The sequence below is a fragment of the Phocoena sinus genome, chromosome 8 (genome assembly GCF_008692025.1).
Source record: "Phocoena sinus isolate mPhoSin1 chromosome 8, mPhoSin1.pri, whole genome shotgun sequence".
In the NCBI taxonomy this organism is placed as follows: Eukaryota; Metazoa; Chordata; class Mammalia; order Artiodactyla; family Phocoenidae; genus Phocoena; species Phocoena sinus.
In genome coordinates this window covers 41,069,040-41,095,061 of record NC_045770.1, presented here as the reverse complement: position 1 = coordinate 41,095,061, position 26,022 = coordinate 41,069,040, and the positions used below count along the sequence as shown (strand labels likewise).

At 43.1% G+C, this 26,022-nt stretch overlaps 1 protein-coding gene across 6 annotated transcripts in view; it reads left to right on the top strand.

The window, feature by feature from the left end:
* FAT3 (FAT atypical cadherin 3) overlaps positions 1 to 26,022 on the top strand; it is a 708,211-nt gene that overhangs the window by 597,429 nt on the left and 84,760 nt on the right. For all 6 annotated transcript variants that reach the window (XR_004351132.1, XR_004351131.1, XM_032640647.1 and 3 more), the window contains exons 11-14: positions 4,834 to 8,907; positions 13,063 to 13,259; positions 14,267 to 14,420; positions 16,720 to 16,953. Coding sequence is in view for 4 of the 6 variants with exons in the window: in XM_032640647.1 (XP_032496538.1) it covers positions 4,834 to 8,907; positions 13,063 to 13,259; positions 14,267 to 14,420; positions 16,720 to 16,953 (4,659 nt within the window). In the remaining 2 variants the exon portion in view is untranslated. The remainder of the gene's footprint in view (positions 1 to 4,833; positions 8,908 to 13,062; positions 13,260 to 14,266; positions 14,421 to 16,719; positions 16,954 to 26,022) is intronic.

Below are 26,022 nucleotides of genomic sequence, written 5' to 3'. Positions count from 1 at the left end.
AGCTGGTGCAGATTGCAGTGTCATGCATGGCATTGGACCCTCAGTAGTATTTATCACCATGTAAAATTCACATAGTTACCACTGGAATGTCTCCAGATGAATTTTTTGGCCAAGCAACTGCCCTATTTGCACAACGATGGTGTATCAGGTTCCTGGCATTTCAGTAATATGTTTTTCATCATTGACATCGAAGAAGGAGTTTCCTTTTACTGTGTTCAATCTCAGATTTTTCTGGAATGGAGAAGAGAGAAGAATGTGTAATAAACTCGGTGGCTTTTACTGATGGGTCAACAAGCCTTGGCCTCAGACTAAAATAACCAAAGCCTCCCGTCATTTGAGGGCTGCCAGAGAGTTTGGTGAATTGAATCTTAAAGGTCAATGCTTACTTGTCAGTAGGTGAGCTGTGGGCTTGTGGGCTTCAGAAATTCCTAGGGTTAGGGTTAGGTTTAGCACAAACTCACTTCATTGGAGGTGATCTGAGTAGCAGAGTAGTTGGTAGGTACTGAACTGCTTGCTTAACCTGACAGATAAATAAATGCAGATTCTCGTGTTGTTAAATTTGAGATTTTTTTAAAAAAATCAATTTTAGTATCTAGAAAGCAAGACCGTAGTTTCCTGATGGTTTGCAGTTGGACAGTTAGAAAACATTTATGGCAGAAGAGATGAATGTCCAAGCAAAGACAGGACTGTGAGCCTAAAAATTACAAATATCCTTTATCTGCTCTATTTTCCCTTCCCCTGTTCTGTCTTTTTTGAATATTCAAGCCTCATATTCCCAAAACATTCTGCAACATTATGTCTGTCGTGCATAATGCCAAATGCTGTTTCCTTTCCTGCCAGCACTGGAAAGGCTTCTTTCCCTTGATGTAAATATGGAGCATTTTTGTGAGCGGTTGAATTAAAATATGAATGCTAGAATGACAGTTCTGGACTAAAAAATATTAGAAAAAAAGCCAATGACTTTCTTTAAAAATAGCTCCTGTATTTAATGACAATCTAAATCTATTTCCTTTATTAGGCACCTACATTTTACATGAGTCTGTGCTAAACTCTATACCAAAAAAGAAGAAAAGATGTTGGTTCAGAACAGCCAGGTACCCCAAGAGAAGTCACCCCTTTCTTTTCCAGATTTCCATGGAATTTCCTTTTAGCCTAAAGCCTGACAGTACTCTTTTTATAAACGCTATTTTTCATCTCTTGTTTGTCAGAGGATATTTTAATTATTTCATTACACAGTCCTTGTTCTTTTAGCTTCACAAATAATATAGGGAAACTTTAAAATACATATATTTAAATATCGCCACAGGAAATGTCACCTAACCCAAGAACTCTTTATGTCCGTTCTATAGTTTTCCCCTAATCTTATGTATTTTTTCTTTTCTCGTAATTCATTCATGCATATACATTGTTTCATGACATTGTAATCATTTTGATATAGGGTTTTATTTCTACTTTTCTTAACATCTTCTAAGCATTTATCTGCGTGTGTTCTTGCTTTTTATATTTGTCATGAAGGCTACTACATATACTCCTCTCAGATAGCCAGACATTTTGAAACCAATTTGGAGGTTCTCAGAGTAATTTAAGAGTAATTTACCATAAAGCTGAAAATTCTGCCTCGCTTATCTTTCAGCTTCCACAGACTATAGCCGGGTGCTGAACATAGAGAAAGGACTCAGTCATTTCTTCAACAGTTGGCTAAAACTAGAGAGAAAAGTTATTTCCTTAAAACATCTTTTATATAGAAAAGTCGAGCTTCCAGAAAACCCACAGGAATGCTTGGTATCTCAAAAAGTATCCTTTGATTGGATGTGTAAAAAGCTAATGAGAATTACAGGACAGAGAGACCTACACTTGACCTGGACTGGTTTTAGTTAAGTCAAGTTTCTTCACGGATCATGGTAGGATACAAGCAGATCCCAGATAGTTCAGGACTTTGAATCAAATAACAAGAGGTTGGTGTAAAGTATATGTTTTATTTAAGTGCTCTCAAAAACCTCAGAGAAGCAAGATTTTACTCTGTTTACTGGTGGGCCATACATTTCCTATCCCCTGTCTGGCCTAAAGCAACTACTGAACCTTTTCATTTTGGCCCGAAAGACTGAGGTGGAATTCAAGTGCAGAACTTCGAGTCTTATATTTAGTTCAGGTTTGATGTTTGGTGCCAACAGTGGTTCATGGGTGGCTCAGAGACAGGGCAGTACAGGAGAGACCAGGACTAAGAAAGTGTTGAGTTAGGATGGGGGCATATTGGACCCCAAGATATATACAGATAGAGACTTAAACATCTTTTTTGATCTACCTCTCTCAATCATTCAACAAATATTTATTGAGCACCTTTTATGTGTGCCAGGCACTGTGCTGTATACCAGATTAATAATGATAAGTAAGGTCAGCACAGCTTTTGCCCCGTTGCCAAAAGTCTATAAGAAGTCATAGATTCCAAGAAAGCAAGCAGAGATTAGCTTCCAAAGATTTAAGTACAGAAGAAGAGAATAAGCAGGAAGTGGATTCTAAGAAAATGGGACAGTGCATTGGAGAGGGAAAGAGGCAAAGAGCCCATTTGGACCTGACGTATGAGCACAGCATCCTGGAAGAGGGTAACAAGCAGGTCAGCAGCCATGGAACAGCAGGGTGGGGAAGCTCTACTCAAGGTCGGAAGCTGGCCTTCCTTCATCCCTGCCATATATATCTTGCTGTGTATGCACGAGCCTGGAGTAAGAAAGGACTCACCTCGAAACTCCACATGGGACACCATAATGAGGATGTGGCATTCATCATTCAGGGTTGCATGTGTTGCCACTGCTGGAAGGTGACCATTACTCAGGTATCTCTATATTTTCCTCCCCTGAGATGCTAAAGTGAAATGATTCCTGCCTCCTTGTGAGGGTCTGTGAATCGAATATTGGAATCACACGTAATTCCACGGTGCTATTTATTGAAAATTTGCAAGTTTGTTCATGAGTTCATTGACCTTCTTGTTGTCACCACAAAATGGTCATGTTCAGGTGGCAAAGTAAAAAATCATGCTGACGTCAAAGATAATTTTGTTTAATATTCATATTTGGGGTCTAGAATCAAATTGTTTATCTCTTTGTTGGACTTGCTCCCTCTTGAGAAATAAGCAAGCATCTTATAGAAATAGATTTTATACAAACATGACATTTTTGTTTTCAGACATGGAAAAGTTTAAGTAATAAGTATGTAGTAAGAGGTGTGCAAATAGCTGTATGTGTTGTATATTTCAAACACATTATCTAACTGCGCTCTCAATCCTGGAGCCTATCTTAATGATACGACATTTAAACTCTCTGTATGTTGCCATACTATAGCACTTCAAAAAGAAAGAAAAATTCAGATATAATTGAATAACCAAACGTTTAACTTGTGATGTAAAAAAATCTGGACACACAAGCATGTATTCTTTGAGAAGCATGGGAAAGCCTCATGAGAGAAGCAAAAAGTAACATCGTGAAGGATGCTGCTTCCCACTGTTCACTACCTGTGAGACACATTCTTTACATTCTTCAAGTTTTGTGTTCCCCATTCTCTCCTCCTCTTTTCCACAGTGTCATGGTTCACAGCCCTTCCCATTTCAGGTTTGTCCAAGTGGGGTGCCAGTTTCTTAGTTTCATAAGGATTATGCTCAAGTTCTTGGTTTCTGTGCTGCTTCAGATTTTTAACACTTTCTTATTTCATCAGAAACGTCTCAAATATTGAGCAAATAGAATGGTTACAGATGGAACCATTATACATTTTGTGTCTACTTTTATGTCTGTGTGTGCATATGATGTGTGCGTTGGGGTGTAGGGAAGTGAAGAATAGAAGGAGAGTCAGAAAAAATTCTCACAGCTTACAAAGCAAATGGTGACTTGAGAAGAATTCTCCATACCTGAACAAACCCCCGTCACCAAGCAGTGTTTGGGATGAAGTTGGTTTTGATGATATGTATGAAACTATACCAACTCCACATAGCAAAGCTTACCTTTGGGAGAGTCTTAAACCGAATGACTATATGATAATGTTCTGAAGCGATTCCTACAACCCTCTTCCTTTTTAATTTTTTTAAAATTTATTTATTTATTTTTGGCTGCGTTGGGTCTTTGTTGCTGCGTGTGGGCTTTGTCTAGTTGTGGCGAGCGGGGGTTACTCTTTGTTGCGGTGCGCGGGCTTCTCACTGCAGTGTCTTCTCTTGTTGCAGAGCATGGGCTCTAAGTGCATCAGCTTCAGTAGTTGTGGCACGTGGGCTCAGTAGTTGTGGCTTGCGGGCTCTAGAGCGCAGGCTCAGTAGTTGTGGCGCCTGGGCTTAGTTGCTCCGCAGCATGTGGGATCTTCCCGGACCAGGGATTGAACCTGTATCCCCTGCATTGGCAGGCGGATTCTTAGCCATCGCACCACCAGGGAAATCCCTACCACCCTCTTTCTTATAATGTAGAACACAGAATTATGGCACTGGTTTCAGGATAAATGCCTTTTTATCAGTGTCATTGGCATGTGCCAGCCCAGTCTGGAAATAAGAAAATCCTAAGCAGGAAAGTCTTTCCTACAAACTCTCCTATTTCCCAGTTTGAATGTACACAGAGCTGTGTTGTTGTTCTTGTTAACCTGAATTAAGAAGATACTGATCTGAAATTCACAATTTACTGGAAAACTCATTTCAGTTGCTTTTGAATACCCCTAAAAGGGAAGTCTCTCGTTTTATTTCAGAATGAGGAGGAGTGAAAATGAATAATTGCTGTTTGCCATGTTGTGTAAAGTAGCCTTAAGGTGAAGAGTTAATCTTCAGAAAATGACCCACTTGAACTCATTTCCCTGTTGATTTTTCTATTGCAGGGAACACTGGGAACACATTTAAGATAGAACCAGTCCTGGGCATCATCACAGTTTCTAAAGAGCCAGACATGACAACAATGGGTCAGTTTGTCCTGTCAGTCAAAGTCACGGATCAGGGTTCCCCGCCGATGTCTGCCACCGCGATTGTGCGAATTTCTGTCACCATGTCTGATAATTCTCACCCCAAGTTCACTCACAAAGACTACCAAGCAGAAGTACATGAAAATGTTGATATTGGAACATCAGTCATTCTAATCTCTGCCATCAGTCAATCCACCCTCATTTATGAAGTCAAAGATGGAAACGTTGATGGGGTTTTCACCATAAATCCCTATTCTGGAGTCATCACCACACGCAAGGCACTGGATTACGAGCATACCTCCTCTTATCAACTCATTGTCCAGGCCACGAACATGGCAGGAATGGCTTCCAACATCACAGTCAATATTCAGGTTGTTGATGAAAATGATAATGCGCCAGTTTTTCTCTTTTCTCAGTATTCGGGTAGCCTAAGCGAGGCAGCCCCCATCAATAGCATCGTCAGGAGCTTGCACAACAGCCCGCTGGTGATTCGAGCCACCGATGCCGACAGCAATCGGAATGCTCTGCTTGTGTATCAGATTGTTGAGTCCACGGCCAAGAAGTTCTTCACAGTGGACTCCAGCACAGGTGCGATCAGAACAATCGCGAACCTGGACCATGAAACCATCGCCCATTTCCATTTTCATGTGCACGTGAGAGACAGTGGTAGCCCCCAGCTGACGGCAGAGAGTCCCGTTGAAGTCAACATAGAAGTGACAGATGTGAATGACAACCCACCTGTGTTCACTCAGGCTGTGTTTGAGACTGTCTTACTCCTACCTACCTATGTCGGAGTGGAGGTTCTGAAAGTTAGTGCCACGGATCCTGACTCCGAGGTGCCCCCAGAACTGATGTACAGCCTAATGGAAGGTAGCTTGGATCATTTTTTAATTGACTCAAATAGTGGAGTGCTCACTATTAAAAACAACAACCTCTCCAAAGATCACTACATGCTGATAGTTAAGGTGTCTGATGGGAAGTTCTATAGTACTTCCATGGTCACCATCTTGGTTAAAGAAGCCATGGACAGTGGCCTCCACTTTACACAAAGCTTTTACTCCACCTCCATCTCAGAGAACAACACGAACATAACCAAAGTTGCTATTGTCAATGCAGTGGGAAATCGCCTTAATGAGCCCTTAAAATACAGCATCTTAAACCCAGGAAATAAGTTCAAGATAAAATCTACCTCAGGGGTCATTCAGACCGCCGGAGTCCCATTTGACCGTGAAGAACAAGAGTTATATGAGCTGGTTGTGGAAGCCAGCCGAGAGCTAGACCATCTGCGGGTGGCAAGGGTGGTGGTCAGGGTTAACATCGAAGACATAAATGACAATTCTCCAGTCTTTGTGGGCCTCCCTTACTATGCTGCTGTGCAAGTTGATGCTGAGCCTGGCACCCTGATTTACCGAGTGACAGCCATTGACAAAGACAAAGGTGCAAATGGAGAAGTGACCTACCTCTTACAGGATGACTATGGCCACTTTGAAATTAACCCTAATTCAGGGAAAGTTGTTTTAAAAGAAGCTTTCAACTCCGACTTGTCCAACATTGAGTATGGAGTCACCATCCTAGCCAGAGATGGTGGAGAACCCTCTTTGTCCACATCCGTGGAACTTCCCATCACTATTGTCAACAAAGCAATGCCTGTGTTTGATAAGCCTTTTTATACAGCATCCATCAACGAAGACATCAGCGTCAACACCCCCATTCTAAGCATCAACGCCACCAGCCCAGAAGGCCAAGGCATCATATACATCATTATTGATGGGGATCTTTATAAACAATTTAACATTGACTTTGACACTGGGGTCCTGAAAGTCGTTAGCCCTTTGGATTATGAAATTACATCTGTTTACAAGTTGACAGTAAGAGCCAGTGATGCCCTCACTGGGGCCAGGGCTGAAGTCACCGTTGACTTGCTACTTAATGATGTAAATGACAACCCCCCTATTTTTGATCAACCCACGTACAATACAACATTATCAGAAGGTTCTCTCATTGGGACACCTGTTTTACAAGTTGTCTCTACGGATGCAGACTCAGAAAACAATAAAATGGTCCATTATCAGATTGTCCAGGATACTTACAACAGCACAGATTATTTTCACATAGACAGCGCAAGTGGCTTAATCCTGACAGCGCGGATGCTGGACCATGAGTTAGTGCAACACTGCACTTTGAAAGTCAGAGCCACAGATAATGGCTTCCCATCACTGAGCAGCGAGGTCCTGGTTCATATCTACATCTCGGACGTAAATGACAACCCTCCAGTCTTTAATCAGCTCATTTATGAGTCATATGTGAGTGAATTAGCCCCCCGGGGCCATTTTGTAACTTGTGTGCAAGCCTCCGATGCAGACAGCTCTGATTTTCACAGGTTGGAATACAGCATTTTATCTGGGAATGACCGGACAAGCTTTCTGATGGACAGCAAGAGTGGCGTCATCACGCTCTCCAACCACCGGAAGCAACGGATGGAGCCTCTGTACAGTCTCAACGTGTCCGTCTCTGATGGACTGTTCACTAGCACTGCCCAGGTGCATATCAGGGTCCTCGGGGCCAACCTGTACAGCCCTGCCTTTTCTCAAAGCACCTACGTAGCTGAGGTGAGAGAGAACACGGCCGCTGGGACAAAGGTGATTCACGTTCGAGCCACGGATGGGGATCCAGGGACATATGGGCAGGTCAGCTACGCCATCATCAATGACTTTGCCAAGGATCGATTCCTCATAGATGGCAATGGACAGGTCATCACAACAGAAAGGCTCGACCGGGAAAACCCTCTGGAAGGAGACATCAGTATTTTTCTGAGGGCCCTTGATGGCGGAGGGAGAACAACTTTCTGCACCGTGAGGGTGATTGTGGTGGATGAAAATGACAACGCCCCCCAGTTCACGACGGTGGAATACAGAGCCAGCGTCAGGGCAGATGTCGGACGGGGTCACCTGGTCACTCAGGTTCAAGCCATGGATCCAGACGATGGAGCGAATGCGAGGATTACTTATTCCCTCTATAGCGAGGCCTCGGTCTCGGTGGCTGACCTCCTGGAAATCGATCCTGACAATGGCTGGATGGTCACAAAGGGCCATTTTAACCAGCTGAAAAACACAGTGCTGTCCTTCTTTGTCAAAGCAGTGGATGGGGGCATTCCGGTGAAGCACTCCCTCATCCCCGTTTACATCCACGTCTTACCCCCTGAAACATTCTTGCCGTCCTTCACCCAGTCTCAGTATTCCTTCACCATTTCAGAAGATACAGCCATTGGGAGCACGGTGGACACCCTGAGGATTTTGCCCACTCAGAAAGTCAAGTTCAGCACAGTTAATGGGGAGCGGCTGGAAAATAACAAGGGAGCTGTCTTCATCATAGAACAGGAAACAGGCACGATCAAGCTGGACAAACGTCTTGACCATGAGAGCAGCCCAGCTTTCCACTTCAAAGTAGCAGCCACTATACCCCTGGACAAGGTAGACCTTGTGTTCACGGTGGATGTAGACATCAAGGTATTGGATATGAATGACAACAAGCCAGTCTTTGAAACTTCAAGCTATGAGACGATCATCATGGAAGGGATGCCTGTGGGCACCAAACTCACGCAGGTGAGAGCCATCGATATGGACTGGGGAGCCAATGGGCAGGTCACCTACTCCCTCCACTCAGATTCCCAACCTGAAAAGGTGATGCAAGCGTTCAACATTGACAGCAACACAGGCTGGATCAGTACCTTGAGAGACCTGGATCACGAGACAGACCCCACGTTCACCTTCTCCGTGGTGGCCTCCGACCTCGGGGAGGCCTTCTCTCTTTCTTCCACAGCATTGGTCTCTGTCAGGGTGACGGATATAAATGACAACGCTCCGGTCTTTGCCCACGAGGTGTACCGAGGGAACGTGAAGGAGAGCGACCCTCCGGGCGAGGTGGTAGCTGTCCTCAGCACATGGGACAGAGACTCTTCTGACATCAATCGACAAGTGAGCTATCATATTACAGGTAAATCTGTCACCCTTGGTTTTCACTATGTGCTCTGCTTTCTAAAGAAAGATGGAAGGTGGCAGAGGGGTAAGAGTAGGAGAGAAGAAGGAAGATGAGATGAGGGTTTGAGAAGTTACCTTACCTCTCTGGGGCTGAGGAAAATATCTGAGTAGCGTCAGTTTTTTAGTTGTTACTAACTCAGCCTTAGTTTGGAGTTCATTGTTTTGCCTATGACAGATTACCCAGATTGGTACCCAGTCCTTGAGTCAATTTTTATCATTTAAAAAAGAGTCCAGCCAAATATCTCAGTGGAAGAAATGAAAATAACAGCTCTTTTTGATTGGGGGCAGGGGAATGCATGTTTATTTTAAGTATATGCCTTTCTCCTACTTTTTGTAGCAGTAAGAAAAATAAATAGCAAGTCTTTCCTGGTAGTAAAAACTCAGATGCGTGCACACACACAACACACACATATACAAATCAAAGGGCATGGTTTGACCTTTTGCTGAAAAATGTTAACTTATAACTCCAAGTCAATGGGTATGTCTTCTGACATCACAATTTTCTTGGATCCCTCTTCTGTCTTTCCAGATAGTAAATAGCAGTTCAATAGGAAAGCCAAGGTAGACAAATGAGGTCACCCAGAGTGCACAAAAAGCATCACCATTACTCTAAGGGGCAGAGGATCTCATGTCAGAGTGAAGAAGAGGTGTCACTGATCAGGAAGAGCTTTCTGGGGGTGACTGGCCTTAAACTGCAAAGAGGAGAGGGTTGGTGGTATGGGAGCAGTCTTCCTAAAAACTATTTGGGGGTTTTAAAGCTAATATTTTGATGCCATGACATTCAAAGGCAGAACATAAGCAAAGTGCCAAAAGATTTTAAAGAATCCATCCGTACTTGTAGTCAGGTGGCCTCCCTTTAGAAAAACTGCATTATTCAAAGTGAAAAATGAATTAATTAGAGTGCCCTCAGGGCACAGAATCTGCTTAAGTATGTTAGTGGGAAAGTTAATTAATCACTGCAGAATAAGATCCACAGAAGAGCATATGTGTCATTGCTCGGGACCACCACACCTCCCCTCCACAGCGCTACTCTTTTTCTTTATGGAACTGTTTTCTTGGTGCTGTTTTCTGTTTAAAGGTCTTAATGCATTTGTGCTTTGTCTGATACCGTTCATTTGGGGTTTTTTTTTTCATTGAAATGTATATTTCTGCAGTAAAGACATGAGTGATAGTGGTAAGGAAAGAAAGGTGAGTAAAGCAACAACTTTGATTCATTTGCATTCAGTTTCAGACAGAAAGCTTCTTAGGCATTCTTTTTTTTTTTAAGTTTTTTAAAAGTTTTTATTTATTTTTGGCTGCGCACGGGCTTTCTCTAGTTGTGGCGAGCGGGGGCTACTCTTCATTGCAGGGTGCGCGCTTCTCATTGCGGTGGCTTCTCTTGTTGTGGAGCACGGGCTCTAGGCATACAGGCTCCAGTAGTTGTGGCTCGCGGGCTCTAGAGCGCAGGCTCAGTAGTTGTGGCGCGCAGGCTTAGTTTCCGCGGCATGTGGGATCTTCCCGGACCAGGGCTCGAACCCGTGTTCCCTGCATTGGCAGGCAAATTCTTAACCATTGTGCCACCAGGGAAGCCCTTCTTAGGCATTCTGAGGATAATTTTCTATTTGGAAGAATGGTTAAATACTCAGCTTCAATTATTTACACATCGTCTGTGAATTCTCAGTGGATGGTTTAAGGGACCATCCCACTAACTTTTACCAAAGTAATGAGAACAGAGTAGCTTCAAGCTACTGCTACTATTAGCCGTGCCAACCACCAACGGATTTTTATTAGATTTAACTTTTGCCCTTGATGTCACACAACTTGGCCGCCACTGATGAACAAAGGACGATTAATCATTTTATTTCGCAAAAGAGCAGTGTGGGCCTGCACCAGAAGCATTTAATAGGGAGGTTACATTTGTGCATGCTGAAATCTTATTCAACTGAAGTAAAATTGCATCGTAGCCCGTGGTAGAGGAAAGTGATTTTCCAGGGAGGACCCCGTGCCTCACCAGAGCACGTTTCTCAGCCTCAGCATTATTTGCGTTGAGGGCTGGATAAGTCTCTGTTGTGACATTGTAGGATGATTACCAGCACCTCTGGTTTCTATCCACTAGATTCCAGTAGCACCACCACCAGCATCACCCCTGATGTGACATTCAGAAATGTCTCCAGATGCTGACAAATGTCCCGGGGGTTTGCGCACAGCCACTGTCAGTTGAGTTGAGAACCACTGTCCTAGAGGAATGTGCAGCCCTCACCTTCTCTGCACTGTCTGCCCAGTACGGTCCATTTCTCCTGTCATTGTTTTGCCAAAGTTTGGCCTCTGTGCACTGGTGCCAGATTAAATCTTGGAGACAAGAGTTTGGGGTGAAGTAGAAAGAAATCGCTTTATTGCTTTGCCAGGCAAAGGGGGCCACAGCGGGCTAATACCCTCAAGACTGTGTGTCCCACCCTGGAGAGGGTACTGAAGAGTCGTCTAGTGTTCAAGGAGCAGGGCGTGATCAGCTCACAGACATTCTGATTGGCTGGTAGTGAGGTAATGGGGAGTCAGCTTCATCAACCTGCTGGTTCCAACCGGTCTGGGGTCTACGTGCTTGTGGGCAGCACACGGTTAACTTCTCCTACCTGGTGGAGGATTCAGTATTTGCAAAACAGCTCAAAGGACATGGCTCAGAATATTACCTATAGCCCTTGAGAAGAATAAAGGCCTTGACTTTGTTTAATGGCTAAAGTATTATTTTGTCTTGCTTGACTGTTTTCCTTTCTTTCTGCATTTTCTCACTTCTCTGATTGAATTTATTCTTTGATTAAAGTTTTCCTACAGACAAAAGGCAGGTGGAGGTCTATTGTAGGAAGGCCTCATAGGGTCCTGCTTGGTTACAGTTGTTCCACACTGCTGAGCCCCTGGATGCCCGTCCCCCACCCCCCCGCCCCGCCTCCCATGCCTTATATCCAGAGTGCAGTCTGACGCTCCCACTACTTCTCACTCAGTCCCTCCGGCAGGACCGTGGGTTTGCCCTCTGTTCTTTTAAAGATTCATTGTAAGAAGATGAGATGGCTCCACTTTTTCAGTGAAGCAGCAGCCAGCAGGCTTTCCTTATTTATTTATCGTCAGTCTTTCCCATCAGAAAGTGAGCTCCACCACGAGAGCAGGGATTTTGGTCACCTTTGTCCACCGCTGTGGACAGCCCCACTGCCTGGCACAGTGCCTGGCCCAGAGCAGGTGACAAATACGTGGGAATGCTCAAACAAACGAGACAGCGATGACCTAACTGGATTCCGGACTTCTCGGCAGTTGTCTCGTCCAGTCTTCCTCCGTGTTTGAAGTGACATTATCTCCCCCTTCAGGTTTGGAAGGTCAAGGTGGTTTTCTTCTTCCTTCCTCCAAGCTGCTTTTGTCTCCCTGTAATTCAGTGATGTGGGAAAGTCATATTGCTGCGACTACATTCATTGTTTCAGCCTCATCAAGAGCAGTTCCACTCTAGCTTTTCTACGTTTCTTCCATTTTCACCAGCTTCACTGTGTTAAATTTGATCTAATTGCAGTGCTTATCTCTGAACAGCTCCTTCAATGACCCTGCCTTGGGGCTATTTAATCCTAATGGGTCTTCCTCTGTCACACAAACTTTTCTTCCCCAAACTTCAGTCCTTATAAGAAGAGCTGCTGTATGATAAAGGCTTCATTAAGATCCCTTAATAGAACTGACTGCCTTTCCTTGACTGCATAATCAACGGCTAATGAAATTGTCTTGGTAACAAGAGCTATAGTGTATTACATCCTCTCTTGAGAGGAAGTGGAAAGACAGTTGTATCAGCCCGATAAGAAGACTGATTGTTCACAGTTTGAATTTGATTGTCCTTAAGGGGAGCTAAACAAGAGATCATCTCCCGCTTCTCTAAGTGTATTTTCTTCTCTTGGAAAGTTACTGTTTTACTTTCCACACAAGCCAAGCATATAAATATCATGCTTTGTTGCAGGAGAGTCAAAAGGAAGTGAGTGTCAATTGTAAACGAGGCAGTTTGAGAGGCACCTGGATGACTCCCCCCCCCCCCCCCCGCACAGGCCTCTTGCTGTAGGTGGAGATCAAAGCTTTTCATTTCACATCTTCAAAAACTCTTTTTTCACCACAGGAGGGAACCCCCGAGGAAGGTTTGCTCTGGGCCTGGTGCAGAGCGAATGGAAGGTCTACGTGAAGAGACCTCTAGATAGAGAAGAACAAGACATTTACTTCCTCAATATCACTGCCACTGATGGGCTCTTTGTCACTCAGGCCATGGTAGAAGTGACCGTCAGTGACGTGAATGACAACAGCCCAGTGTGTGATCAGGTGAGATTTGCGGCTGTGTCGCATATATCACTGCTTTTTACTCTGCTTATTTAAATTAAGTCAAAACCCATTTCACTTTTCTCCTTAAGGCCAGGCTGCTTTCTCATCTTATCTCCTTAATTAACGAGCTCCAAATGGTTATAAGAGGGTAAGAGGCGGACTCTAGGATGAAATATTATAAACATGAAAAGAGTATAGTTAGCACGATCAGTACCTAATTCTGCCCACCAAAAAAATCAAACAAACAGAAAAATAAAACCAGGAGTCTCAAAATTAAGTAATTTTTAAGGACACTATGAATTTTTCTGTCTGAATCACCTATTTCATGAAAGAAGAATGGACCACTCAGAAGTATGAATTACTTTTTTCGTATAAGGTTACACAGCTGGTTGGTAGCAACGTCGGTAATGAAGCTGGGTCTCCAGACCCCTTATGAAGTGGCCTTTCCACCACAGTTCAAAGCGTGACAGCGAATGCAAGGTGCCAGTAATTGATTTTATTTCCTTTCTTACCAAAGTTAAATCACCCTTCATTTACCTTTTCCTTACATGTGGATTGAGAGACAGTATTGGTGCTCTTTAGCTCAGAAAAGTGTTGCAAATAGATGTAGTCTCTCATACTAATGCCAGATGTTAGTAGTGGCTCTTTAAAGAGTTGAAGGGTCCCAAGGACTGAGAGGGGCGTGATCAATATGTGATGTGGGTCATGGTTCCACAGGGGTGGGGATTTTTGTCTCTTTTCTTCTCCGTTGTACTTCTAGCATCTCAGTGGTACCTAGCACATAGTAGGTGCCCAATCAGTAGTTGTTGATGATGAGCATGGGAGGCGCAGAGCAAGAGGTATTCTCTGTTTCATCATATGGTATAAGATGATTCTGTGGTAAAGGAAAAACATAGCTGAAGATAAATTACGCGAATGCATTTTTAAAGAAATCATTTATAATGCTAAATAGGACAATTGCCCCACAAATACCAATGATTCAATTACTTTTCTTTACCTTTGCCTAGGTTGCATATACAGCATTATTTCCCGAAGACATTCCGTCAAACAAAATCATCCTGAAGGTCAGTGCCAAGGATGCTGATATTGGATCCAATGGAGATATACGATACTCACTCTATGGATCTGGAAACAATGAATTTTTTCTAGATCCACAAAGTGGTAAGGCGAAATTTATTCTTTGGGTAAATGCCATTGTTAATCCCCGAGAGAAGTTAAACTCTCACGTGGTCTTATCACTAGGGGGTAGTTAGTATACAAGAGCCTTGATATGATGCCCTGCTATCTTGGACTCTTAAGAAATACCAGTAGCACGTGGTGTTTGGAGGACAGAAACCTCACGTGGCCTATAAAACTTGCCCTGACTTTACCTGCATTAAGCGGCACCAAGTAATCGGATGTGTCTGTTTGCTTCTCCTCTTTCTCATATCCATGAGTTAAAGCAGCTGACCTATAAATAGTATAAATAGAATTCTATCACAAATGCAAGTTTCCATGCACACCAGACAGCAGTGCATAGTAAGGAGAGTTTTGCCCTGTTGAAATCCCTTTTGGGTCCCTATGCTTATTAACATACTTGTCTGGTTTTTATTCAACATTCCTGTCTAGTTTCTCCAAAGCTATGAGTCCTCAGACTTGCTTACATATTGAGGTAAAATTTATAAGGTGAAAGGTTATGTACCCTAAAGGCAGATGCCCGCATTGAAGGCCATAGATAATGGAAAAGGCATTTTCTATGGAGGTGAATTATCTCAGTGTTGTGTATTGGATGGCCCATCCACTGACAATTTTTCAATGAAGTGTAAAGATTGAATAATTTGCATATTTCCAGTGTTGTGTTCATCAGAATGAACAACAGCTAATTTCTGAGTCTCCAGAAGGTATTAGTTCCTCCCTAGCTCTCTCCCACGTCTGGTGCATCTTACTGGGAAGGGCTTAGCTACATAACAATATGCTACTTGGCTAAAGAGGCCTGGCAATTTTTTATTGAATAGGTAACATTTATTAACTACTAGACCTAAAAGTACTTTATGGGATATTTGTGTTCGATTCCAAGATGAACCAAACAAAGCATCCCCAAGGGATATTGTAACCCAGTGGAGAAGACAGAGCTGTAAGTCAATACTAATAATGACAGAAGTAACAACAATAATAGTGAAAGAGAGAATGAGTGCCCGGGAGAGATATCAGGAGAGATATATCTGGGCACAGAGGAAGAAGTAGCTAATATTCTGATAAGAGGGAAGGAGAAACTTTTAAAGCAGAGCTGGCATTTGAAATGAGCCAGGATTCTAGGAGCTAAAGCAGGACACTGCCGGTCACGGGGGCAGCGTGGGCAGAGAGCACGGCACATCCAGGGAAAGCTGTGTACAACATTGTCACTGGTCAGAGGAGCCACAGAATGGCTCGTGAGACAAGTGGTGGAAAAACAACTTTAGGTCAGATTTTGGAGGGTCTTGAATGCCCAACTGAAAAACCCCTGGGTGTTTTGGAGAAGGGGAGAATGATCCAGGCTAGATTTGAGAACTGACTGCAGTCAGGAAGCCATAGGAGGCACAGCTTTATAAGTATAGATGGCTTCGTCCCAGTGACTTCTACTGATTTTGTTAAGAGTACATAATAATATTTCATGAGTCCTACTTTTCACCAAACAGTATTTATTCAGCTCTGTCGTGCTTATTGCCATCATCCATTGAAATTTAGGTAGCAAGAATAACAAAATCCCCACAGGGGCTGACACTCAGCTGACACTCAGGACCAGTACAGCTATCTGAGTGATGAAAATACAGACATAACCTCCCACCATGTTGGTTGCCAAAGAGCTGCTGCTTTAAGCTTCTCAGATAACCCCCCACTGGAATCCTCCCCCAACAGCCACAGGCCCTACCACTGTCCAGCAAGTGGGGTGCGCCTGGCACAACTGGACTCCTTCATGACCTCTTTCTGCTAAAGCCAGCCTGTTTTGACTGTTTTTCTCTAAAAGATGGGGTAAAAAAAAAAAATGTTAAATATCTGGAAGCAGACAGACTGCCCCTTCTGAGTTTACAAATCATAGACCTGATTGACCGTTAGAGAACTAAGGATACTGGTCCATTTTTCATGCTTTTCTTCTGGAGAAAATCCAGAAACAAGGCCGATCTCCAGAGCAGTTCTTGAGATGTTTAAAGAGGTGTGGAGCTTCTCCATGCTGCCAAGAGAAGGAATCCCTGAAACAAGAGGTTTCACGGTGGGATTCATTCATCTGAAGGTCGTACAGTTGGTTTTTTGTTGCGTCCAGAATCCCATCACTTTTTCCCTGATGCTTAAAAAAATTGAACTTGCTCGATTTTTCAAAGCATGACGCACTGGAGCCAAATGTCAGCGATCCTTCCTGTACTGGGGATTCTGTATGTACAATAATTGATTCTCTGCTCTTCAAAGAGAGACAGTTTTTGAAAAGCTAGGTCATTTATTTTCACAGGTGAGTTAAAAACTTTGGCTCTGTTGGACCGGGAGAGGGTCCCTGCATACAGCCTCATCGCCAGGGCCACCGACGGGGGTGGCAGGTTCTGCCAGTCTGATGTCCGTCTGATCCTGGAGGATGTGAACGATAACCCCCCAGTGTTTTCGTCCGACCACTATAACGCCTGTGTCTATGAGAACACAGCCACCAAGGCTCTGTTGACCAGAGTTCAAGCAGTAGATCCCGATGTCGGTAAGTCAGCTGCACTGATGGGATGCCTCCCTGTTTGTACATCTGACACATCTTCAGGTGCTACCTGTCCTTTAGTTTCATCAGCCCACCTTGGCCCCTTACCATGAAAACAAGTACATTAAACCACATTTCAGCTCTTCCACTGACACACTTCATATGCACAAGAGAACTCTGCAAGGCATCTTCCCGCCTCTTTCTAGGATTTGAAGAAGCGATACCATGAATTCCTTTACCTTTTAACAAAGATCTTGGGGTTTGCACTTTTTTTAACCTTTAGCATAAAAATAATAGCTTTCTTACTTGCCCATTCCTCCTGAACATAGTGAAAATGCTGTGTTGTGTGGCAGGGAGACTTCATTTCCATTTCTATAAAGAATTGCATCCCATGCTTTAGCTGAAATACGGCAATCTCGATTTATGGTGGTACCCCATAGTGCAAAGACCAATTACGAAATGTGCTGCCAATCCAATGTGGATTTTTTTTAACTGCCGTTTTCCAGAGTATTTTGCTCATATAAACTGACATTACTAGGAGGGGTGTGGGTGTGGGCGATAAGAAGGAATTAGAATTGAAAGTTGCTAATAAAGTTTGTGTTCCAATCCACTTTACATAATGAGATGGTGAGTTAGAAAAGATCGGAGTTAATTGCTAGGTAGTCCTTCTGAGAATGCATAAGTTATTGAGGTGACTGCATGATGGAATCTAAATACGAAAGGGCATATAGACAGCCTCTTGGTTGTGCATTTTAAGAGCTGTAAATCAGGGGACTGGAGAATGATGGGGTGTGTCTGTTATGCTAAACAGGCCTTTATATAATTCAGGGTCTTATTGCTTAATTCTGAATTGAAAGAAAAATTATTGGACTAATGGAAAAGTAAATACATGATAATTAGTTGAAAACAAATGTAGAGCCCAGGGTCTCTGCATATTTCCCCTTAGAGAAATTAGTGGCTACACTATGAATTATTGTTCTTACCTCATTAGCATAATTTCTGAGGCTGAGAACCAACCCTTTAAAAATCTGCATATTGTAAAGCTTGGTAAAAAAGAAAATGATAAACAGGAAAAGACTCTTTTCATTTTGGCTGTGCCACGTGGCTTATGGGATCTTAGCTCCCCAACCAGGGATCAAACCCAGGCCCTTGGCAGTGAAAGCGCCGAGTCCTGACCACTGGACCACCAGGGAATTCCAGAAAAGACTCTTTTGTTGATTTATAATTATGTAATACTTACAAATACTCTTTTTAAAATGAGGATTGGAAAACATTCTGTGGACTCTTGATAGCAGACTTTTGGGGAAAAGAGGACAGAAATCATGCAGATGAATCATTAATAATTTAAATTTGACTCTGAGAATGTGTATTTGGGCCAGAGATGAAATTTTAAGATCTAAAAATGTTTTAATTTAAACTAAAATTTCAATTTTAAAAAATTGGAGTTTTTCTACTCACCTCCTTCCTAAAGGAACTGGGTATGCTCTACGTACTAGAGATTGTACAGAACACAGAGGGAGTCTGATCAGTGCACATGATGTTTCAGACAGTGGAGGTGGGGAGAGGTTATTGACTCACAGATGTGGTTGTGCTGGAGGGTATGCAGTTAGTTAGCTCCGTCCTTCTCACTTCTTCTGAGTCAGCTCTCCGGGTTGGCAGTTGGGGAAGAAGGGTTGACCAGACTCTGGGCATTAGCAGGACAGAGATGATAAAGTCTTTCAAAGACCAAACCCAGAATAACGACCTTATCGGCACCTCCCTCTGCTATTTGCACTAATTAGCAAAAAATTAGCTTACGCTCAGAGCTTCAAACAGACACGGAGTTATGAGTGCTGCTCATCTAAGATGTGTTCACCAGGCTATTGTATTCGCTTCCGGAAAACCAGAGCATAGGATACCAGATTCTGGGTCATAGTCTCAGTTTTTGTAGAATTCATTTAGCTTTAAAAAAATAAAAACTAAGACAGCCGGGAAAGAACAAATGAACACCCCTAAAAAGGCAAGCTGAGCACCTGCTATTTCCAGGCACTGTGCTGAGGAGGTGGGTATGAAGGTCTCTGTCAGAGCCTGCAGGGGGATTCCAGAGTCAAACCCACATTCTCCAGAGTCCCGGGTGTCAGTGACTGGGGGCTCATGCCATTTTCATTAGCAGCCTGATTCCCCATTTCTCCGTCTTCTGTAACGCAGCACAGAGGAGCGCTGAGCCACATACTGAGATGACCAGTGTGTGGAGTGGGCGAATCATCTGGTGGCCAAACTCAGCCTCTGGTCTGAAGCTGAGTTTGCACATGAATCATTAAGACTGAATCCAGCCCTCCAGTACCTTTAGTTTGGCTTACATACAGTGTTCCAAAAAGTTTGAATTAATTAATTGTCAATAAAAGTCAAGAGATATTGATTTGAATTTTCAATTTCTGGCATTTTCTAAAAACAGCACTCAGAAGACTCAGCAATTCCAGGTGCACAGTCCCACCATGGTAGGAGCCTAATAGCAGCTGCCTCCTTGATACCAGCCAGTTCTCACCCTCCCAATCCCCAGCCATCTCACTTACTTATGTTACCACCTGACTTCATAGGCCCCTCTCTAAAGTGACAAGGAAATGTCTGATTTTTAAAGAACTTTTAATTTTGAAATAATCATAGGTTCACAGGAAGTTGCCCAAAACAAAAATGTACAGGAGGTGGCATGTACTTTTCACCCAACCCTTTCTCCCAATGATACCATCTTGCATAACTGTAGTACACTCAGATTTTGGCGCAGGTGCGTGTGTCTGTGTGTGGTTGTGTGTGTGTGTGGTTGTGTGTGTGGTTGTGTGTGGGTGTGTGTGTGTGGGTGTGGGTGTGGTTGTGTGTGGGTGTGGTTCTATGCAGTTTTATCACCTGTGAAGCTTCATGTAACCACCACACCCACCTCCTCTGCACACTTCCTTCCCAGCCTCTAACCCCTGGCAACCACTAATCTCCGTATCTATAATTTTGTTATTTCACAAATGTTATTTAAATGGAATCGTGTAGTTTGTCACCTTTTGAAAATGGCCCTTTTCACTCAGCATCATTCCTTTGAGATCCATGCAAGTGGTCTAACTGGTTTCTGACCCTAGTGAAGAACATTGGTTCCATTTGTAAAAATGACAGGGCTATTTGGTTCATGAAACTTCTTTTGTTAAGCATATTCCTTTACCTAAAGTTACAAAGGATTTCAACAGCATTTGGCTGCAGTATATACTAAGTCGCTATAAACCGCAGAAAAAAGACAAAGATCTATTAATCTGAAATCCGATTCCATTGCTTCGTAAATTCAAAATGCTTACAGTGACTTGCTAACCTTTCATATCCTGGTTTCCTAATTTTAAAAAATATTATTGCTTTTAGCCAAACAACTCTTTTCCTATGCCAGATTCATTATTCATAATGAACCAACTGCCTAGGTCAGGAATAAAATAAAAACAGAGGAAGACAAGACCATTTTAGCACCCAATTTATGAGTTCTAACAAATAGCATGGCAACTGTCTAGATTTCAGCGTTAAATTCTTAGTTTTCCTGTAAAATGGAAACATCCTCAATCCCATGAACTAATGACATGACTTTAAGACCGAACATTTACAAAAATTTAATACTTTCAGTAAAGATTAGGAGACCTTTTGTTGCACCACATCTTTGGGGTTAATATTTTACTATTTACCGTACCTCTTAAGATAGGAATTGTGTCCAGGTTCTCAATTTTGAGGGTTTTTTAAGCTAGCAAATGGAATATGCAGAGGTGAAAATTGGAGCTAAAATCTGTGACCATTTTAGGCAAAGTGACATGGAAATAAAATGTAAACTTGCACTGGAAAATATGCCAGAGACCATGATTTATTGAGAGGCGAATGTCCAGATATTTGAGATTCAAGAGGACATATTTTTCCTCTTATGGATCAGGGACATAAAGCAAGGAAATGTTCTAATGAGCAACTCACTCCTTTCCTGTAAAATATTTCCTACAAAGTTTAGAACTTCTTTCAGGGATTTTGGAGAAACTTGGAAGCTTGTAACATTCATTACATTTATTTTCCATTCAATATAACTAATTAACGAGTAGCTACGTAGCAGGCATTCTGGAAGGAACTATACAGGGAATGTGCAGTGACAGGCCCAGGTTCTATGCAGTAGTGAAGGGCATGAATCGGCAACACGTAGACCTTGAATAAAAGGCATAGCTCGCAGAATGAATGGGATTCAACAGGCGGAGGGAGAAAGGCCTTCAGAAAAACAGGAACCAGGAGGATGAAGTTGCAAAGCTGGGAAACTCTGGACCCAATTAAATAGTTGGGAGATCATCACATGGTCAAGGACAGAGAGAAGGCAGTGAGATGAGAGCAGGCATCTGGGCCTGATTGTGGTGGTTCACAAAGACCAGGAATTGTGTGCTTAAACCAATAGATAGAAAAGAACCACTGAGCACTTTGGAGAAAAGAAATTCATGAGTTCTGGGTTTGGGAAATGCTAATCTGATAGGAGCATCTAACATCGGCGTTAGGAAATCTTCTAGGAGAGTATCAAGAAAGATCACGGGGGCCAAAATTCGAGTAGTAGCTTTGGGATTTAAAAGGAAGGAGCGGGGACTTCCCTGGTGGTCCAGTGGCTAAGACTCCATGCTCCCAATGCAGGGGGCCCAGGATTGATCCCTGGTCAGGGAACTAGATCCCCCATGCCACAACTAAGAGTTCACATGCTGTAACTAAAGATCCCGCATGCTGCAATGAAGATCCTACACACGGCAACAAAGATACCGCATGCCGCAACTAAGACCCGGCACAGCCAAATTAATAAATAAAAGCAAGGAGCAGAGGAGAGAGAGATGTTACATGTGAAATCTGTCGATTTTGGTACTGACTGGACTGAAGGCACAATGGACAGGCTAGACAAGAACTCAAACTCGTGCACCAGGTGCAGGTGCTGTTTGCACAGAAATAGCTTAGGTGGCCTGAAGCAGGACCTGGTGTAGAAAGATGAAAAACTGGAGACACATTGGGAATTAAAGTACAGTCCTTCAGGAAAAAGTCAGGAATAAAGATAATAAGTTTGTTAATCATGACAGAGTAGGGAGGCTTTGCCTTTGAGCGGTTTACAGTCATAGTGGGAAACAGGCAAGCACAAAAGAACATTCAAAGAAAAATGAAATCAGTGTTATAAGAGAGTTGCATCTGTAAAAGTAGGAATTTTGCTAATTTTTAAATTTAATTTCTCTTTTATATTGGACTACAGTTGATTTACAATGTTGTGTTAGTTTCAGGTGTACAGTAAAGTGATTCAGTTATACATATACCTATATTCATTCTTTTGCAGATTTTTTCCCATAGAGGTTATGACAGAATATTGAGTAGAGTTCCCTACACTATACAGTAGGTCTTCGTTGATTATCTGTTTTATATATAGTAGTGTGTATGTGTTAATCCTAGACTCCTAATTTATCCCTCCCCCCATGTTTCCCCTTTGGTAATCATAAGTTTGTTTTCAAAGTCTGTGAGTCTGTTTCTGTTTTGTAAATAAGTTCATTTGTACCGTTCTTTTAGATTCCACATATAAGCAATATCATATTATATTTGTCTTTCTCTGTCTGACTTACTTCACTTAGTATGATAATTTCTAGGTCCATCCATGTTGCTGCTAACGACATTATTTCATTCTTATTTGTGGCTAGGTAATATTCCATTGTATATATGTACCACATCTTTTTGTCCATTCCTCTCTCAATGGACATTTAGGTTGTTTCCATGTCTTGGCTTTGTAAATAGTGCTGCAATGAACATTGGGGTGCATGTATCTTTTGGAATTATGATTTTCTCCAGAAAAAATAGGGATTTTGTAACGATTAGTCAATACATGTAAAATGCTAGCACAGGTCCCTGTGGGAACATGAAAACATGAGCAATGAATTTTCAAGTGGGACAATTCAGGAAGGATTCACAAAGTGGTATTAGCATTTAAGTTGGGTTTTAAGGGTTGGGGCTTTTCAGAGACCTTCAAGATGTCGGAAGAGTAAGGCGAGGCGATCACCTTCCTTCCCACAAATACATCAGAAATACATCTACATGTAGAACAACTCCTACAGAATACCTACTGAACGCTGGCAGAAGACCTCAGACCTCCCAAAAGGCAAGAAACTCCCCACGTACCTGGGTAGGGCAAAAGAAAAAACAGACAAAAGAATAGGGACAGGACCTGCACCAGTGGGAGGGAGCTGTGAAGGAGGAATGATTTCCACACACTAGGAAGCCCCTTCACTGGTGGAGATGGGGGGTGACAGGAGGGAAGCTTCGGAGCCACGGAGGAGAGCACAGCAACAGGGATGCAGAGAGCAAAGTGGAGAGATTCCTGCACAGGGGATCGGTGCCAACCAGCACTCACCAGCCCGAGAGGCTTGTCTGCTCACCCGCTGGGACGGGTGGGGGCTGGGAGCTGAGGCTTGGGCTTCAGAGGTCAGATCCCAGGGAGACAAATGGGGTTGGCTGCGTAAACACAGCCTGAAGGGGGCTAGTGCGCCACAGCTAGCCGGGAGGGAGTCTGGGAAAAGGTCTGGAACTGTGGAAGAGGCAAGAGACCATTGTTTTGGGGTGCCTGAGGAGAGGGGATTCAGAGGACCACCTAAACGAGCTCCAGAGACAGGCGCGAGCCGTGGCTACCAGGGCGGACACAAGAGAGGGGCATGAAATGCTAAGGCTGCTGCTGCAGCCACCAAGAAGCCTGTGTGCACGCACAGGTCACTATCCACACCTGCCCTCCCAGGAGCCTGTGCAGCCCGCCACTGCCAGGGTCCCAGGATCCAGGGACAACTTCCCCGGGAGAACACACAGCGCGCCTCAGGCTGGTGCAACGTCACGCAGGCCTCTGCCGCCGCAGGCTCGCCCCTCATCCATACCCCTCCCTCCCCCGGCCTGAGTGAGCCAGAGTCCCCGAATCAGCTGCTACTTTAACCCTGTCCTGCCTGAGCAAAGAACAGACACCCTCAAGAGACCTACACACAGAGGTGGGGCCAATCCAAACCTGAACCCCAGGAGCTGTGCGAACAAAGAAGAGAAAGGGAAATCTCTCCCAGCAGCCTCAGGAGCAGCAGATTAAATCTGCATAATCAACTTGATGTACCCTGCATCTCTGGAATACCTGTATAGACAATGAATTATCCCAAAATTGAGGCACTGGACCTTGGGAGCAATGATATATATATATATATATTTTTTTTTTTCCTTTTTCTCTTTCTGTGAGTATGTATGCTTCCTCAAGTGATTTTGTCTATAAACTTTGCTTTTACCATTTGTCCTAGGGTTCTCTCTGTCTGTTTACTTTTATTTTTATTTTTTAAAGTATAGTTTTTAACACTTGTCATTGGTGGATTTGTTTTTTCGTTTGGTTGCACTCTTCTTTCTTTCTTTTCTTTTCTTTTATTACTTTTTAATTTTTAATATTTTCTTTTATTTTAATTACTTTCTTTTCTTTTCTTTCTTTCTTTTTTCCTCCCTTTTCTTCTGAGCCATGTGGCTGACAGGGTCTTGGTGCTCTGGCCAGGTGTCAGGCCTGTGCTTCTGAGGTCGGAGAGCCAAGTTCAGGACATTGGTCCACCAGAGACCTCCCAGCTCCACATAATATCAAACTGTGAAAGCTCTCCCAGAGATCTCCACCTCAATGTTAAGACCCAGCTCCACTCAACCATGAGCAAGCTACAGTGCTGGACACCCTATGCCAAACAACTAGCAAGACAGGAACACAACCCCACCCATTAGCAGAGAGGTTGCCTAAAATCATAATAAGATGACAGACACCCCAAAATACACCACTGGACGAGGTCCTGCCCACCAGAAACACAATATGCAGCCTCATCCACCAGAAAATAGACACTACCACCCTCCACCAAGAAGCCTACACAACCCACTGAACCAACCTTAGCCACTGGGGGAAGACATCAAAAACAATGGGAACTACGAACCTGCAGCCTGTGAAAAGGAGACCCCAAACACAGTAAGTTAAGCAAAATGAGAATACAGAGAAACACAGAAGATGAAGTAGTAAAGTAAAAACCCACCAAACCAAACAAATGAAGAGGAAATAGGCAGTCTACATGAAAAAGAATTCAGAGTAATGATAGTAAAGATGATCCAAAATCTTGGAAATAGAAAGGAGAAAATACAAGAAATGTTTAAAAAGGACCTAGAAGAACTAAAGAGCAAACAAACAATGGTGAATAACACAATAAATGAAATTTAAAATTTTCTAGAAGGGATCAATAGCAGGATAACTGAGGCAGAAAAATGGGGAAGTGACCTGGAAGATAAAATAGTGGAAATAACTACTGCAGAGCAGAAAAAAGAATAAAGAATGAAGAGAATTGAGGAAGTCTCAAAGACCTCTGGGACAACATGAAACACACCAACATTTGAATTATAGGGGTCCCAGAAGAAGAGAAAAAGAAAGGGACTGAGAAAATATTTGAAGATATTATAGTCGAAAACTTCCCTAATATGGGAAAACAAATAGTCAATCAAGTTGAGAAAATGCTGAGAGTCCCATACAGGGTAAATTCAAGGTGAAACATACCAAGACACATATTAATCAAACTATAAAAAATTAAATACAAAGAACAAATATTAAAAGCAGCAAGGGAAAAACAACAAATAACATACAAGGGGATCCCCATAAGGTTCACAGCTGATCTCTCAGCAGAAACTCTGAAAGCCAGAAGGGAGTGGCAGGACATATTTAAAGTGATGAAAGCCTACAACCAAGATTACTCTACCCAGCAAGGATCTCATTCAGATTCCATGGAGAAATTAAAACTTTTACAGACAAGCAAAACCTAACAGAATTCAGCACCACCAAACCAGCTTTGCAACAAATGCTAAAGGAACTTCTCTAGGCAGGAAACACAAGAGAACGAGAAGATCTACAATAAAAAACCCAAGACAGGGCTTCCCTGGTGGCGCAGTGGTTGAGAGTCCGCCTGCCGATGCAGGGGACACGGGTTCGTGCCCCGGTCTGGGAAGATCCCACATGCCGCGGAGCGGCTGGGCCCATGAGCCATGGCCGCTGAGCCTGAGCGT